This window comes from Puntigrus tetrazona, chromosome 1 (assembly GCF_018831695.1).
Source record: "Puntigrus tetrazona isolate hp1 chromosome 1, ASM1883169v1, whole genome shotgun sequence".
Classification (NCBI taxonomy): Eukaryota; Metazoa; Chordata; class Actinopteri; order Cypriniformes; family Cyprinidae; genus Puntigrus; species Puntigrus tetrazona.
This window is the reverse complement of record NC_056699.1, coordinates 7,607,441-7,623,875: the sequence shown is the minus strand read 5'-3', so window position 1 is coordinate 7,623,875 and position 16,435 is coordinate 7,607,441. Positions and strand designations below refer to the sequence as shown.

The 16,435-nt window shown below is 35.1% G+C and overlaps 2 protein-coding genes across 4 annotated transcripts; one reads left to right on the top strand and one right to left on the bottom strand.

Moving 5' to 3' along the window:
• Positions 1–59: 59 nt before the first annotated feature.
• snx8b (sorting nexin 8b) lies at positions 60–7,881 on the bottom strand. Of its 2 annotated transcripts, none has more exons than XM_043250327.1 (13): positions 7,763–7,881; positions 6,269–6,463; positions 5,817–5,884; positions 4,808–4,953; positions 4,613–4,733; positions 4,377–4,513; positions 4,174–4,254; positions 3,882–4,042; positions 3,132–3,261; positions 2,873–2,941; positions 2,544–2,675; positions 1,709–1,858; positions 60–1,089 (listed from the first exon to the last, which is right to left on the bottom strand). In XM_043250327.1, exons 4-13 carry the CDS (start codon positions 4,943–4,945, stop codon positions 952–954), a joined length of 1,257 nt encoding a protein of 418 aa, XP_043106262.1. In that variant the 5' UTR covers positions 4,946–4,953; positions 5,817–5,884; positions 6,269–6,463; positions 7,763–7,881; the 3' UTR covers positions 60–951. The 2 variants fall into 2 exon arrangements, with proteins under 2 accessions (XP_043106262.1, XP_043106270.1); XM_043250335.1 differs by having other exon boundaries at positions 1,709–1,855.
• iqce (IQ motif containing E) lies at positions 7,576–16,237 on the top strand. Of its 2 annotated transcripts, none has more exons than XM_043250313.1 (21): positions 7,576–8,098; positions 8,255–8,299; positions 8,450–8,495; positions 9,283–9,435; positions 9,968–10,102; positions 10,209–10,279; positions 10,738–10,851; positions 11,037–11,087; positions 11,211–11,281; positions 11,661–11,733; positions 11,837–11,877; positions 11,964–12,133; positions 12,431–12,486; positions 12,603–12,823; positions 13,139–13,246; positions 13,685–13,778; positions 13,887–13,991; positions 14,075–14,164; positions 14,736–14,839; positions 14,957–15,118; positions 15,464–16,237. In XM_043250313.1, exons 1-21 carry the CDS (start codon positions 8,048–8,050, stop codon positions 15,495–15,497), a joined length of 1,995 nt encoding a protein of 664 aa, XP_043106248.1. In that variant the 5' UTR covers positions 7,576–8,047; the 3' UTR covers positions 15,498–16,237. The 2 variants fall into 2 exon arrangements, with proteins under 2 accessions (XP_043106248.1, XP_043106239.1); XM_043250304.1 differs by having other exon boundaries at positions 7,582–8,098; positions 14,997–15,118.
• Positions 16,238–16,435: the final 198 nt, after the last annotated feature.

Sequence of the window (16,435 nt, the reverse complement as noted above, 5' to 3'; positions counted from 1 at the left end):
TTCCTGCCAAAATTGAAAATTATTTTGGGTTACCTGAAAAAAAGAGAGATGCACTGATCTCAGATTTTGGAAGATTTAGGATTATTTATTTATTTGAATATATAATCACACACTGCTTCAAAACATATTAAAAGAATAGGAAAATGAGAAATAAATGAAAAAGACAAAAGTGATGTTGGTCTCAAAGGGTGTCTTTCTACAACTTTTTTAAAATAAATATATCTTGATATTCAGTGGCCTCAAAATGTATTTGGACACTTATAAATGTCTGAATATCATTGTTTTTAAAAAGAAAAAGTTTATTTATTTAATTGAAATAATGATACCACAAGCCCACAAAAGAAGTTTTCTGGAAAAAAACGACAAAAAGTAAAGTTCTGATTGTCAAATATTGCTCAGACTAGTTGGTTAAATGCAGTGTTATTATAGTATCATTGAGTTTTTATTAATACTTTGAATTCAGTTTTTGTTTATATGTTTTGTCATTTTAAATACATCTGTATAGCATACATCAGGTTAAACTACATGAAAATGAAAAATGTTGCCTTGGTACCTATATAAAATAAAATAAGATTAAACTTTTATTTTATATATATTTTATTTTACTTTGAAGTATTTTTTTTTTCAAATGAAGAAAATCTTATGCATTTTCGATAACATTTAATAATCCTGATTAAAGATATGTGCAAAAAATTGTTAACAAAAAATGTAGCCGTTTTGGAATGCATCATTTGTTAGCATACAGTTATATTTAGTATGCAATGAAAAGTTTACTTATGTTTTATGCGTTCAAACATGTTTTGGGGCCACTATGTTCTTTGTATTTACACATCTGGAAAAGTCATGAAAAAAGGTATTAAACTGTCAAGAGAAGGAAAACATAAAGCAATACACTGAGTTCTTGGTTATCTGAGAAAAGGCTGGGAATTTCCCTCATGTTTGCTGTCCTGGCTATGCAGGGCCAATGACGGCACAGGTCTTCTGTCCTTTGGAGGTGTGTTTTTGAGACGAAGAGCGAATGGAAGCTTCATTAGCACTTTCAAAAAGGTCCTTCAGTTTTGGATGAAGGTCACCCCAAACATCACCCATCTGAGGAATGAAAAAATAGATATTAATTCAAGCTATAGCAATCGCGACCAGCGAATCTTGGGCGATATGCTTTTAAAGTGGTAAACATATGAGAAAAACGGCAAAATCAGTTATATGTCAAACTTCCTGCTACCAGCTGGTGGCTTTATGAATATAACTGATCACTGGTGTGCAGATGTCTTCAGCGCAACACTGAAGTTTAGTGCAGATTGGACATTGAATATTTTAGTTAGTGTAAAACAGACAATTGCTGTTGCCAACAGGTGGTGCTATGATTATAACTGATAACTAGATGTGTCCAAGCCAGGACTGTTATCGAATGTGTGAAGTCGCGAGATACCGGTGTGTTACATATGTCTACCGAATGTGAATGTATGTGAAATATAACTTGAGGGGCAATTTGTTGAAATTTTATAGGTGGTGCTATTGAGTGACTTTGCCAGTTTTCAGCATGAGTTTTCGAGCATGTTTAAGGCCTCAAAAATGCAATTCTTAATGGAGAAGAAGAACAAAGTATGCAATTCAAATAGGGTGCACACAATATCATTGCTCTGACGCAATTTAAACAGTGTTGAATTCATAAAAACAATCTGAAGTAATAGGGTTATTAGAAACACACCTCTTTGTGTCCTTGTATTTGTGAGTGGACAAATGTCCCCAGTATTGAAGTCACAAGGGGCAGATAGGTGAAGACCAGCTGGGTTTCTTGATGCAGACACAAAAGGGAGAAATAGTTCCTCATCTCCATGGTGATAATTGAGTTCTCCTGCTGTAGGACGACACAGAATAATATTTAGTTCAGCTGTCAGTGATGAGGATTTTACCCGTTCTGTAGATTATATTTTTACGCTAGCTGGTGTATGCGCTAGCCTTGTGTGTGTGTGTGTTCCTGTGTTGAACTTTCATGACTTTTACCTTTCCAGTCAATCTTGACGACGACATTCGTACTTTTGAAAATCAGACAAATTCGCAAAGCAGTAGCAGTTCGCACAGTAGCATAAAAGTTTCTTAATATCGCTGAGCAGTTTTTCTATTGTTTTAGTAAGCGCTAGACTAACTTACGAATTGTATCTTGTTATTTTGCAGCGTCTTGCATAATGCGTATTAATGCCACGAGATTTGGAATGCTATTTATACACAGAAATTGACTTTGGCATGCGTGCAATATGCACGTGTTTGGCGTGCATATAATACGCTCCAACCCCACAGCCCTAATCCTAACTAATGCATATCACATGCGCACCAAAGTCAGTTTCTCCATATAAATGAACAGAAACTCATAGTATTGCTACGCAAAAAAGCATGTCTTTACACATTGCGTTCTTTATTACATTTACATAAAATACATTTTTGATGTTTCTGTGAATGTGTGAACCCTGTAGAATCACTGTAAATGTTTCGGTATGTCTGCCTGTACAGTTTGGTTAGTTTACGTGTTGGTGTGTTTGTTTTACCTGTGACAGTCGAGACTCCGGTTGCTCAGTACTGTTCTGGTACTTTAAGTGTGTAGCCACAGGCCCGCTTCGCTTTTCAAGCGCTCTCTGATGCTCTAGTAACGCGCCACTGTCATGACGGTCACACAAGTCCTATACACAAACACATCCAAAATGATTAGCACCTGAATGTCATCGCAGTTTAATTCGTACCGTGTAAAATGACAGTCCTTAGAAATTAGTTCAGTCATACATGCAGAGTAATATTCCAAGCTGAATCCACCCCTTTAGCATCTATTAAAACAATTTTGTGTCAAAAATGAATATAAAAAGTCTGTACAGACACTCACTTTGTATGACTGCAGCTGTTCAAGGAGAAGGTTCAGTTTCTCCACCACCTCGTCCTCCTCTCTGCTGCCCTGGTGTGCAAGAAGTGGTTTGAAATACTGCATTTCTTTTCAACCAGAATCTTGATATCGAGGGTGTCATGATAACATCGAGGCGCTTTGAAGCTTTTTGTGATTTTCAGTGCAGTTTGGTGATCTACGCACATTTTTGTAGAGGTGTTTGTGATTACACTAATGCTTAATAATAATCATGTTTTAATACCTGGTGTGCAGCTTTGTCGGCGAGAAGACCAAATTCTCCTGACAGCTCTACCAGTGACTTCCTCTGTGTTTTCCATGCTTTGCTCATTGTAGCATTCACCGGCAGGTCTGATGTGTCTGAACCCAGTTCGCTGTTGAACAGTCAGGCAATAACTGTTATATTTTCAATCAAACATACCAGTGCTATTACTGTTAACTAATATTAAAGTCTTAAAAAACATTTCCATTACTTGAAATAACATTACCATTTTTTAAAAATACAATAAAACTAAACATGAATAGCAACATTTAGCATTTTTATTCAGTTTAACTTCAACTACAAAAAATAAATAAAAAGGAAATATAAATACTATAAAGACTATAAAAAAACTAACAAACGATACGATCATAAATAAATAAAAAAAGTCTACAATAATTAATTCTAAATATAACAGAATATTAATGATGCACTACAAAAACAAAAAAATCTAATAATTAATTAAAAACATTTATTAAAAAAATAGACACATATTAGTTATTAGTAATTCATACATAATGTTAATATTAATAGCCATTTGTGTGTATTAATATTAATCACTCCAGCTCACTCATTATCTAGATATTTATTAAGTATTGATACTTAATATTTCTATTCAAATCTATTCATTAAAATCTATATTTAGTCATTTATATTTAAATAAAGCATAAATTATATACATATTTTACTATTATACATTATTAAATTCAGTTCAGTGCAGTCTGTAGTGTTCACCTCAGGTCTTTGCCAAACATGAGCAGATCTGTTGAGTTCTCTCGTGAACGCTGAGCCATGCGCTCCGCTACATCTCTGAGTTTATTGAAACTGCTGTGGATATTTGCAATGACCTCTCGATTAGCGGCAGCCTGGGTCTGTATGTCCTCGGGTAGGTACACCTAAAAAATAACATGCAATATTCATTTGGTGTGTTAGTTTACTTTCAAAAAGCACTGTGGTGATGCAAGGGGTTCTTTAAAATATAATATCAAAAAAAGAACATCATGCTATTTAAATTGTTCTTACCCACCTTGCCATGCAAGGCCATTTGGGAGGTCAGAAACTCGTCACCTGTCTTTTTATACGAATCACGCAGCATATTTTGAACCTCCTGCAACACAAACAGATGAAATGTGACCCCTATTTTATCCAACTTTGAAATAAACAACAATTATCATGTTTGGGGCGAAATATCAATTAATTATACTGCCATCTGCTGGTTTGATGGCTTACCGCGCCGCTTGCCGACAGGAAGATGTTGACCAGCTCATCTCCTGCCAGGACTGGATGTCTAATCACCAAGGTCATAAACCTTTGTAGACCGCGACGGCGGCTATCATTGAACTCTCGGTCGGACAATGAGTTCAAAACTAAAAAGGAACAGGACAGCGAGAGAGAAAGAACTGAGTTTTAGTTACACAAGGCTGTAGATTTAAGACGCAAGCTCATACACAGAGAGTTCTCCTCACCTCCTTTAAGGATGCGTTTGGGGGGCAGAGGCGGGACCATCCTGTAGATGAACTTTTGCAGCAGCAGACCATGGAACACCTCAAAATCACTGTATCTGCGCTGAACCGGGATCTGGAAACACTATAGAAAAGCAATGAAGCAGTTGATATTGTGTAGGGAATAGAGAAATACTTATGAGAACAAATTGAGTTTACCTTGCTAACAATACGGTACTCCACATGTTTGAGAAACGGCAGTCCTTTCCTTCGAGGCTCTACCTCCACCAGCACACTGTCACCCAGCTCCTTTAATGATAACCCATCCACCACAGGGTTTTGCTGACCTAGATGCATTTTCGCACCTGACAGCAAATGCACAGTTTTAACGTGTTTAAGCAGATTCAAAAAGCTCTATGGAAAACTTTAATGGCAAAATTTCGTGATTTTACTCCACCATTAAACAAGCTATCGTTTAATCATGCTTATTTATCAAAGAATTCACGAAAGAAACGTTTTCACAGAACTATTAAGCAGCATAACTGTTTTCACAACTGTTTCACAATGATAGAAAATGCTTCTTGAGCAGCAAATAAGCATTAGAATAAAAGTCAAGGTTTCCAACAGAGGAATACATTTTAAGATATATCATATTTAATGTTCAAAGAATCATACCAACCCCAAACATGGTATAAACTTACATTGAGATCCCATCGATTTGTTTGTCATTTGCTAGTCAGTTATTTTTACTCTGGACATGAGAGGATGATTTCGCATTTGAAATAACTGTGGTTGATTAACTGAAAATTCAATATCCATTTAATATTATATAATGCTCATGCAAATCACTAAAAAAAACATACAGAGAATATTGTGATGGATTTAGAATCATCCCCAATATGGTTTAACAGAAGCGTTTTAATCTTCTGTAGAACAAAGTGACCTATTTCACATCAGTGCTTGAAATAAGCAACCATGGCTCTTTTTTGTATAAATCACAGTGAGATGATTTATATTTATTGTGCAGAATAGAATGTAAGTCAAGAGTTGTGATTTTGCAATTTGGCATCTTTTAATGCAGATTAAACTTTATTTTTTGTTTGTCGCATTTCTGAATGATTCGATGTTTACTCATATCTTAAATGTAAATACATCTATGCTGTCTGTCTCTCATGTCTCGGTGTGTAATTAGGGTCTGTAAGCTCTTTTTGAAAATAGGATTTGTTACCTTGTCACTGGGGCAATGGGTGATTTCAGGTGATCCCAAGTTTTGATTGAACACTGATATGCACAGGTCTGTAAAACAAAGATGACAAACTCAACTCAAATCTATGCCAAAACACGATCAACATTGTTTTTAATGCTCTTTATATATTACAAAAAGGCAGCTTTCTCGCATCTCTTGAATCACAGCGGTGTAATCAATGTATGAATATATTGTAATGTATATATAAATATATTTTTTGCACATTTTTGATTGACAAAATCTCCTATTAAAGATTAAAGAAGCAATAGGCTATCATGTAAAATACTGTTTTAGTACTTTATGTATATTAGTCTATGTAAAACATGAATGCACATTCAAAATAGCTCTACTCTCCATTAAATGCACAAGCTCACACAAGAACATAATGATTGTTTTTCTTGAGTGAAGTGATTTTAAGATTTCTCATTACTTACAAGATTTCCGATGTGTGTGAAGCTATCTTCAGTATCCCAAATGGACCTTGGTTCGCACCTCGACTGCCCTTTTCACGCTTAACGTCTGACTGCGGCTGTATAACACCAGAAGATCAGATCTCAGTCTCATCCCTCTCTCTCTCTCTCTATCTCGATCTCTCACGTTGCTCTTTCCCTCCCCTTCTCTTTGCATCCCTTAACACACACATATTACCATTAATCACCTTAAGAGGATAGGACCTCTTTAAAAAAACCATCACAGTCTCTTGGAAGGCAATCTGGAATTAAAGCTTACGTAACTGGGTTATAATAATGAGAGTGGCCTGGCGAAAGATTTAGGGTATTTGCACAGACTTTAAAAGCTTTGCAATAGAGCTGCTTGATAACTAGACTCAAGCAGAGAGGGCGACTCAGGTCACACATTCATACACCGCCATTACAATTTTCATTGACAGAATAGCCTCTTATTTGAATAAATAATCATAGTTTTAGATAAATTATTGGAGAGATTGTAACAGGTGGCTTTTAATACACTCAAATAATCCCCACACCAAATCCATCTATGAGAAGTTCATCTCATTCATCACGTGTGGGTAATGTAATGTGGCAGTACTAAATGACCAATGGAAGGTCATAGACACTGTTTTTTCCCCCTACAGTTACCTTTAAATTTCAAATTATAACAGGAGAGGATTATGTCCCCTGCAGCTGTTCAGTTTCCTTTTTCTGTAACATTATTTTAATGACTATAACTGAAATCTTGAAGCATTTGAAATTCCCCAGTCCTTTTTTATTTAATTTGATCATTTTGTTTGTCGGATACTTTATTGTCTAGGAGAAAAACCCATTAGCCATACTAGAAAGCATACTTCTCCCTCTTGCGCTCTCTTCGATTTGCTTTATTGGCATGACATTTGCATTATAGCTTTGCCAAAGAATTGTAAGTATGAGTAAAATACAGAATAATTACACCACCGAAGCAATAAAGGAGTCAAGTAATAAATGAGAGAAAATAAATAGGCTATAAAATAACATAACCAGACAGTATCTATCTATCTAGGAATGTGTATTATATAACTCAGGCAATTCTATCAATTTTAATCTGTAGTAAGACATTGATGTGTTCACGGCAAACAAAAAGGCTAGGCTAATGTATAGTAGCCTACAGTTTCATGTAGCCTACATTTTGACATAAGTGACACATAAAACGCCTATCTATCTAAAAAAAGAAAGAAAGATAGATAGAAAGAACCAATTGGTAGTTTAAGATTTCGCAAACTGCATATTTTGAACGGAGACGTATTTCAAACAGGAGTGTTGCGCAAGCAATGCGCAGAGCTGACGCACACGAGCACGTTTCATTTGCTGACTATTGTCATGTTAAACATTTTCGGTTGCTAGACGACAAAAATGCACATTACAGCCGTGCAGCGAAGAGAGACGCGAAACGACACTGAGCGATATCACTGGGGTGACTCCGTAGCGTTTACACACCATATCGACGTAGGATCTGCTGCTTTTCTTAACGGCGACATCAGGAAACCGCTGCATCTCGGGAACTTCTTAAGACCCCCTATCCGTGTCAACGCTCTCTTATGCTGTTTTATATTAGGATTAATGCTACTCTTTGACATGAGAAAAATAAGATTTCCTGCTGCATCATAATAACCTTCTCGGACATTACAGATCGTACTCTCCGTACTCTGTGAGAAGGTATTATGGTCCTATTGTCTGTAAAAGGTGATGATAAAATAAAAACAAGCCATCACAAAAGCTGCAATGTCTGTAGTAGCTGGAGAACTTGTTACTGAAGAGGAGGTAGAGGATCTGGTAAGTACATGAACAGTTTTTATTCACGTAACATTAACAATAACATCATAAAATACCATGATTTTTGGACATGTATTATGCCTTGAGATAGAAGTTGTGCAAATACCATGTCCTATGAATATGAATATATATATATATAATTTCTTTGTTTTCAAGGCAGAGGACAGTCTCTGTAGCAGCTATGTGTCCGACACGGAAAAGGTGAGTGGACATTTTAGTGTTACCATGATCCCTCCCAAGATTTTAGGCCACCTTGTTCACTTATTTTTACTAAATCTTTCATTCTTCGATCTTTAAATATGTGTCAAAATGTACTATATTCATGTGTCTCTTTGTTGGATTTCTTTTTAGAAATCCACAAGAAAGAGAGTTTCAGGCAGACCACCTCCTTCTCCTAGTAAGTAAATACATTTATGATTTGCTGCCACACAAATGCTGCCATATTTTTCTGTGTATTACTGTATCTAGTACTGAGAAAAATTACTTCTAAAAGTACCCTAACGCATTGCAGTGTTGCGGTTTATGAAAAGTAATGCGTTACTTTACTTTTGCGCTACGTTTTAAAATCTCATTTTTCTTTCTTCAGCAATACAAAAACGAATCACAAATGTTATGTTTATGTAATGTAATTTTTGCTTTAGTATGTGGTTGAATTGGATAATTGAAGGCTAGTGATTAATAAAATGGGATATTTGTGTTATTTAATGTATCTTATTAATGCAGATTTGTGTCAATGCAGTTTTTGTTTATTTGGAGAAATAATAAATCATGTGAACAAGTAATTGCATGTTCATATGTATTCTAGATCTATAGTAACCGTCATGTTTGCACAGTACACACAATGCATCTGCACTTTCCGATTTCTCTTAGAATGGAGACAGGAATTAATGTCAGTCAATAAATGAAAATAAAAAAACAAAACTCAAACTAACTAGCGTTACGTATTTGGAAAAAGTCATTTCTATTTTCTGATGGAATGTGTTACTTTACTAGTTACATAAAAAGTTTATTTATATTATTTACGTAACTTGTGCTACTTGTGTTATGCCCAAAACTGACTGCATCAATAAAGCGTAAAAGTGGTGAAAATTCCTTTATTTGCTAATTTGAGTACTAATGCAACTATATAAACTACAAAAATTATTTTAAAATAATAAAATGAAGTTACATTTCTTTAAATAAAGGGTCACCATACCTGAACAGTGCAAACTTGCATCTGAGGAGAGCTCCAGTAGCATCGTGGAGGACAGTGAAAGGGACACAGCTCCAAAACTATAAAACCTCTCCGGCTGGTACACCGAAGGACGTCTGGCTGCACTTACAGAATGATGGACATGGTCTGTCCCTTTTTTTTTTAATAATGTGGCTAAAGCTTTACACTGGCTTCTGCATTTTACCATTTTTAAATTAGATTTTTTTAAGGTTAGGTTTTATTCTTTTGCTTTTTTAATATTGCATCATAACTGAGAAACACTTGCTCAGGATCAAAATGCTTAGCTATATGCATTTGAAAGACATGCAAATGTAATTTATTCCTGTAAAAGCCTACTGTTTCATATTTGAAAAATGAATTTCTAAGGCCTCTAAGTGATTAACATGATCAAAACCTTGCAAAAAAAAAAAAAAAAAAAAAAAAAAAACGGTGTATGCCATCTATCCTATCATTGGTAGTTCATACTTTTTCACAAGTAAAATGCACAGTATAATTGTAAAAATGGTCTTTTATGCTGTTAAATTTGACTGATTTTTATGAAGTAAACGAGAATAACCTTTACAGTATTTTGTTAGCAATATTCCAAGATGAACATTTACTGGGTTGAAACAAACTGAGGTGCACTTGATCAAACAGTAAAAATTTGTATGCTTCAGGGACATTGTCAAAGTCTCCAAAAGGTGCAGATTACAGTGTCACACAGACCAGCGTCTCAGTGACCAGCACACCCGAATACTTGAAGGAGGCCTTAGGAATGAAAAAGCCAAAATATTCGCGCTCTGCTTCCAACGGTGAGATAAAACTATCATCTACGGACATAAACCTGAATCGTCTTTCACAGTTAAATTTATTTTTAATTTTTGGCACTATGCAATTCATTTTGCTATTCTTTGTCAGGTTACGTTCCAGGGACGCCGGACTACAAAGATAAGGAGGAAATGTATGATGAAATAATTGATCTAAAAAAGGTGAAGTCCACTCGCTGACGTATGAGTGCTTTTGAGGATATGTTTTTAGAATTTTGATTACATCAGACAGCATGTTTTTAAAGGATTGAGCTTGATCTCAATTGTCATACTATCTGTCCTATATGTATATCAGGGATTAGTGGTTAGGATTAGTGTGTCCCAAATCATAATTTGTTAAAAATTGGTTGCCAAATGTTCCTGGACGGTGTATTATTTTTGCTGGATTTTAGGAAATCCTGTCTATGCAAGTGTTTTGGGCTAATATTACCCACAGTGCAAGTGGATGCAAGTGGTTCTTAAGATTTATTTTTGTATTGTGTAATAGCAATAGTACTGTTACTAATAATAGTTTTGCAAATTTAGTCTGTTAAGCTGTATGTACTTATTCATTCTAGTATGTAGCTTTCATATGTGAAGTAAGCACACTGAAATTTCGGGTTTGTTCTCCGTTTTCTCAGACCATCCAGTCCCAAAAGACTGAATCGGACAAGTTGAAAGCCAAGCTGCGGCGCCTTGGAGAAGAAAGCGCGAAAAAAGACAGACAGATTGAACAGCTGTTGGATCCAGTGAAGGTAATGAGCAAATCCAGCAGCAGAGATGAACTGGAATAGTTGATTTGATTGATTACGTGAACATATTGTGGAAATGAGTTGCTTGAGTGTGAGTTTAGTCTGTTTCACATCACTTGCATAAACAACACTGTAGTGAGATTCCAAAAGCAGGCTGCCATTAATCGTTTATCGTGTCGATAATATAGGACCCAGAGTATGCTAGAGGTTTAGTGGACAGAAAGACTGATCCTAGATCCGTGAGTACGCCTTTATAAAAATCTCACGCAACCTCACCATCACAATTCATAAGTTCAGTGATTTCATTTAGATGAATGAGATATAATATGAAATATGTGTTTCTGTCTTTTTAAACACGCCAGATCATTAATGGGCTGAAACAGAGGGTTCTACGATTGGAGCAGCAGTGCAAAGAAAAAGAGAACGCCTTAAGGTCTGATGCCAAATGCATGTATATTATACTGTTATGCAATTAATCAGGATATCGTGAATCAGCACAGAGTGAATAAACTTCACTTTAGAAAAAGAGTTAAAGTCTAAAAGTCTTTTTAAAGCTATTGAACTCGAAAATAAAATTTTCTAGTGCATTTAGGATTTTTTTTAATTAAATCAATAAATGCATTTGGACAATTAATGCCACATTTTGTACGCATGTTTTTTGTACATGCTTATACGTATTTTTGCCATTCTTTTAAAAACAAAATACATTTTCTATTTAAATTTGTACCTAGTTTTTCATTTTTTATGATTCTTCTGTATACGACTGTATGATGAGTTGTCGTTGTTGAAGAATGAATTTGTAAATATTACAGTCAGCTTCAGAGTGACCTCAAAACTACTAACATGCAGGAAATGAAAATCACTGTGGAAACCTACTTCGAAGAGGTATCATTTTATATAAAGCTGACTATATTTAAAATGTATTTATTACTTAAAATTAATAACGTATATTTAATTATATTAAAAAATAATATTTTTTCATTTTTAGGTTCAAAGATTGCAAGCACTTTTAGAGTCAGCTGAAAGAAGGTGCAAACATTCTTCATTTCATGGTCCTTTCGAGCTTGTGTTTTGATTTATTTAGTCTTTCTCTCACTCTCGTTTTCTCTGTTCAGTAATAAGGCAGAGAGCAAAAACATCAGGCGGCAGAACAAGACCCTTAGTGCAACGGTTCTGAAACTCACAAACACTGTTCAACACCTGGAGAACGAGAACCAGGAGCTCAAAAAAGAATTGACATTGGAAGAGATGAACATGATGGACAGCCCTGCGTGCCGAGCCAAGGGTACTTTTATTTACAAAAGCACACCTAAACTTAGATTTTCAGTAGAATTGGAAACACTGTGTCACCAAACATCCTTTCCTACAGACAGCTGCTGAAAAAACGCGCTTAAACCAGCCTAAGATAGTTAGCAGGTCTTAGCCAGTCTACTGACCTGGCCAATTTGGTGTTTAACTGCTTTAGCCAACCAGCCAGCTGGTTTCCTAGTATATGTGCCAACAGAAGCTTTAAGTTTAAGTTTAAGCTTTTGGTATTTCCTGTACACCGGGGAAAATTCAGTCTGTATTTTTATGTTTACAGGCTATATGGATTGGAGCAAACAGAGACTCGTGCGCAGAATTCTGGAGCTTGAAAAGGTTTTATATACACGTTTGCACACACACATACATACATGCGTGTGTGTGTATGCGTTACATTAAACATGTAGAATGTAAATACAGAACATAGTTAATACAGTTTACTTGTTTTTCAGAGAGTTGAGCAGATGAAGAATCTTCAGATCACTAAAGTATCAGACTTACAGAAGAGCCCGGACATTAAAGGCACCGAGTCAGAATCGTCCAATCAAAGGGAGTCTGTCAACACAGAGATGGAGCCTTCTGTGATTAAAGAGGATGATGTGCATTTGAGCGAAGCAGTTACGAAGCTTGGAGAAGAAAAAAAGGAACTACAGGAAAAACTAGCCCAAAGAGAGTGAGGAAATTAAAAATATCACAATACCGTATTCTTCAGAAACCATTCCTGTATGCTGATTTGGTGCTCAAGAATTTTGTATTACAACTAAAAAAAAAAAAAAAAAAAAAAAAAATATAAAATATATATATATATATATATATATATATATATATATATAAAGATCAAAAGAACAGGATTTATTTAAAAATAAATTCAGAAATACTTCTTAAATATTAGAAATATCTTTTGATGTCTGAATCATTTTCTTTTCTGAAATGAAATATTTCTGAAATTTTAAGAGCAATTCTGATTGAAAATATTGTTTCTTTTTAGGGAGGAGATAAATCAGTTGTCTGCTGAGAAGGATAAGAGCCTGAAAGATTTGGAAAACATGCTGAAGGAACAAATCAGAGAGCATGAGGGACTGATGCAAACACACAGGTTTGTAATATCAAAATAATGTAATCATGAATTAAAAATTGCGTGGTGCTGTCATTTATATTGTTGAAGATGTTAACATGAGTTCTTATGTGACAGAATCACTTATGTGATGATACTATTATGCTTGACAAAACCTTTTAAACCCTAATTTACTTTTACAAGTCTCTAAATTGAAATAATTTGTGTTCCTTTAGAGAAAGTGTTTATTGTTGTTATTAGTGGAACAGTTTAATTTATATTGAATACAATATTTTTTATCTATAACATTTTTCTGAGGGAACAATCTTGGATATGTGGGCAGAAAAGAAAAGTCATTACAAAGGCTTAGAGGTTTATTACATTTTGTGCATAAAAAAAGATTAATCATGATAAATATGAACATGGAAATTTATAAAGAAAGTAAGTAAAGTCACTTTAGATGTCATGTTTCATTTACAGGCAAGAGATGGATGCACTGACCATAGAAATCAGCTGTTTGAAAGATAAGTTAGAGGAGGAGAGAACACTCAGATTAGCACAAGATTCAAGTCGGGTAATACATTTAAACTCTTTCTTTAACAACACACACAAACACACAGTTCACTCAATTGCAGATGGTAACTCATGCATATGAAACTGTTGCATGTTTCTCACCTCACAGGTTCGGGGCGGTTCTTTGTCATTAACGTTCACAGAACCGATGCCGATGGAGAAGAGCAGAGCAGCTAAGATCATCCAGACTCAGTGGCGCTCACACCGAACACGGGTTGGTACAAAACATCGACTCATACTGTACACCCACCCTCAGTGTGGCTTATTCATATCTACTCCTTCTCTTTCTTCTCTTAGGATCTAGTTCTTTTACAGTCCTGTCTCAGAGGACATCTTATCAGGCAGAGGCAGACTCGAGCAGACCCAAGAACTGTCCCTGCTGCCATGGTAACTATTTGTGGCCTTTTAATGGGGTGTTTAATTATACACAGTTTGTTAATACATATGTTGTCACAAAAGTTATTTTTTTATTATTATTATTATTACTATTTAATTCAACAAGGATGCGTTCAATTGAACAAAAGTGACCCTAAATACATTTATAAAGGTTTCAAATATTCTTTTTGGACATTCTATTAATCAAAGGATCATCGTATTATGGTTTCCGCAACAATATAAAGCTGTACAAAGGTTTTCACCACTAATGATAATAATGAGAATTGTTTCTTAAGCACCAAATCAGCATATTAGAACGATTTCTGAAGGATCATATGACACTGAAGACTGGAGTAATGACGCTTTGCATCCAAGGAGTAAATTACAGTTTACATATTGCACAATATTACTGTAGTATTGTGTTTTTATTTAAGTAAATGATTGTTGTCGTGTTTTTTTTAATGATGTTGCATATAATTACTGTGGTACTTGTCCAGAAACTATGGTAATTCTTTTGTTGTGCTTAACCCTATACAGTATATGATCAAAAAATCCTTTTAAACTCCTTGACTCTGTATTTCAGAGCCAATCGGGAATGAACGCTCAGACTGTACAGGAAGAGGAAGTGACTCTGCTGCAGTCTGCTTTGAGGGCTCATCTCAAACGCAGCGCTCTGATTATAGACAGGTGATATACACTTAATTACCACATTAATGCACGCATATTTATATTATATGTTTTACAGTTAAAATGCTGAAGAACACAACAGGTGGTTTGAATGAATATGGCTGCATGCATGAGCAGGCGGTCTCCTGACAGCCGTATGTTGACTTTGACATTGCAGATCTTCTGCAGAGACACAGTCTGCGTCTTCCACACAACAGAGAAAGCCGTATCTCTCCACTCCTCCACTGCTGCCCAAAGGCTGCTCACAGGCCGTGTTTACCAACAAAATGCAAACCTCAGGTGATTACTCATCTGTAATTATGTGCTTCGTTCTCGCTGAAAAGATCAATTTGATTTCATGCTGCTAATATCCCTGCTCGTTAATCTAGGATCAATAAGACTTTGTAGGTTGTCAGGTTCAAAACCGAAAACTTTTTGTGAACAAAGATTCAGCTATCTTTACGTCTTGTAACCGAGACACAGTGCTTATTGCAGTGATATTTTAAATCTTGACAAAAATAAAAATCTATATACTACACACCGGTATATATTTGAATAATTTCTAATAAACTACCTTTATGCATACAGTATAGTCATTTATCTATTTCATGTAATAAAATCTATGATTTTGTTGCCATTAAATAGACCTGAAGATTCACCAACAGCAACCAGCCGATGAATTTCCAAACACCATTGATTCGGATGACTCCGATGACATCATTGTGTCTCCTTCAAAGCCGCTGAGAAAAAGAGAAAAATGCTGAAGTCCATGCTGTTTGGACCAGTTTTTTCTCTCTTACCTTGAAACACACACTATTACCTGAGCAACCCATAAAATGTAATTGACTGTATGTGGGCAATAATGACAATATACAGAGAGGAACTTGAATCACGGATGATTTATCCATGATTCACATTTTTGGACTTCTAAGAACCAAGCCTTCAAATAAGGGACAAATTTCAGAAGATGTGTCTTCACACTCCAAAAGTGCCTTGTGTTGAATGATCATTTTTACGAGGATCAGGGATTTAATATTCTTCATTTATCTTTCATTGTAGATCAATAAACATGTTACTTTAGGCAGGATATTGTATAAAGCATATTTAAGCCATCGTGCACATTTAAGGTACACTCTGACTGATACAAAAAGTACTGTGAATCTGATGTATGCTGGATGAGACGCTTTTGTTCCGATTGGAGAGAAAAAAAGACAGTAAATACTGTTTCACTTAAATGTTGCCAGTGTGTTACGTTATTATAGGTGTATCTGTGTTGAACCAACAATCGCACTGAAAATGTGATGCTGTTTTTAATGTCTTTTAATGTAAAAGATTTTGCTCAAAGAGCTTGTTTTTGTTTTTTGTGCCATTGTTCTGGAATTTGTTAGAGATATGTTTATTAAAACCTGTTTTTCTCTGGTCTGTTGTCCTTCGTGCTAAAGTATGAAAATACCATTTGCTAATTGAGTCTAACTTTATCTAAAACAGGATGACTGATTATTTATTTAAACTTTTTTTTATCAATTAATATACATTACTTCTCCAGTCTAATGTACTGAATAAAAGTTAAAGATAAACGATTTGTTAATGCACAATTTGTACCTGATATTTTACAGC

What these genes read in the sequence shown, in the direction of transcription:
- snx8b (XM_043250327.1), bottom strand. Translation starts at nt 4,945, where the DNA reads ATGCATCTAGGTCAGCAAAACCCTGTGGTGGATGGGTTATCATTAAAG. An exon ending in TCCTGTCGGCAAGCGGCGCG is followed by an intron (nt 4,255 to 4,376) that starts GTAAGCCATCAA and finishes TTTGTGTTGCAG; the next exon opens with GAGGTTCAAAATATGCTGCG. An exon ending in AAATACAAGGACACAAAGAG is followed by an intron (nt 1,090 to 1,708) that starts GTGTGTTTCTAA and finishes TTCATTCCTCAG; the next exon opens with ATGGGTGATGTTTGGGGTGA.
- iqce (XM_043250304.1), top strand. Translation starts at nt 8,048, where the DNA reads ATGTCTGTAGTAGCTGGAGAACTTGTTACTGAAGAGGAGGTAGAGGAT. An exon ending in CAGACCACCTCCTTCTCCTA is followed by an intron (nt 8,496 to 9,282) that starts GTAAGTAAATAC and finishes CTTTAAATAAAG; the next exon opens with GGTCACCATACCTGAACAGT. An exon ending in GGCGCTCACACCGAACACGG is followed by an intron (nt 13,992 to 14,074) that starts GTTGGTACAAAA and finishes TTCTTCTCTTAG; the next exon opens with GATCTAGTTCTTTTACAGTC.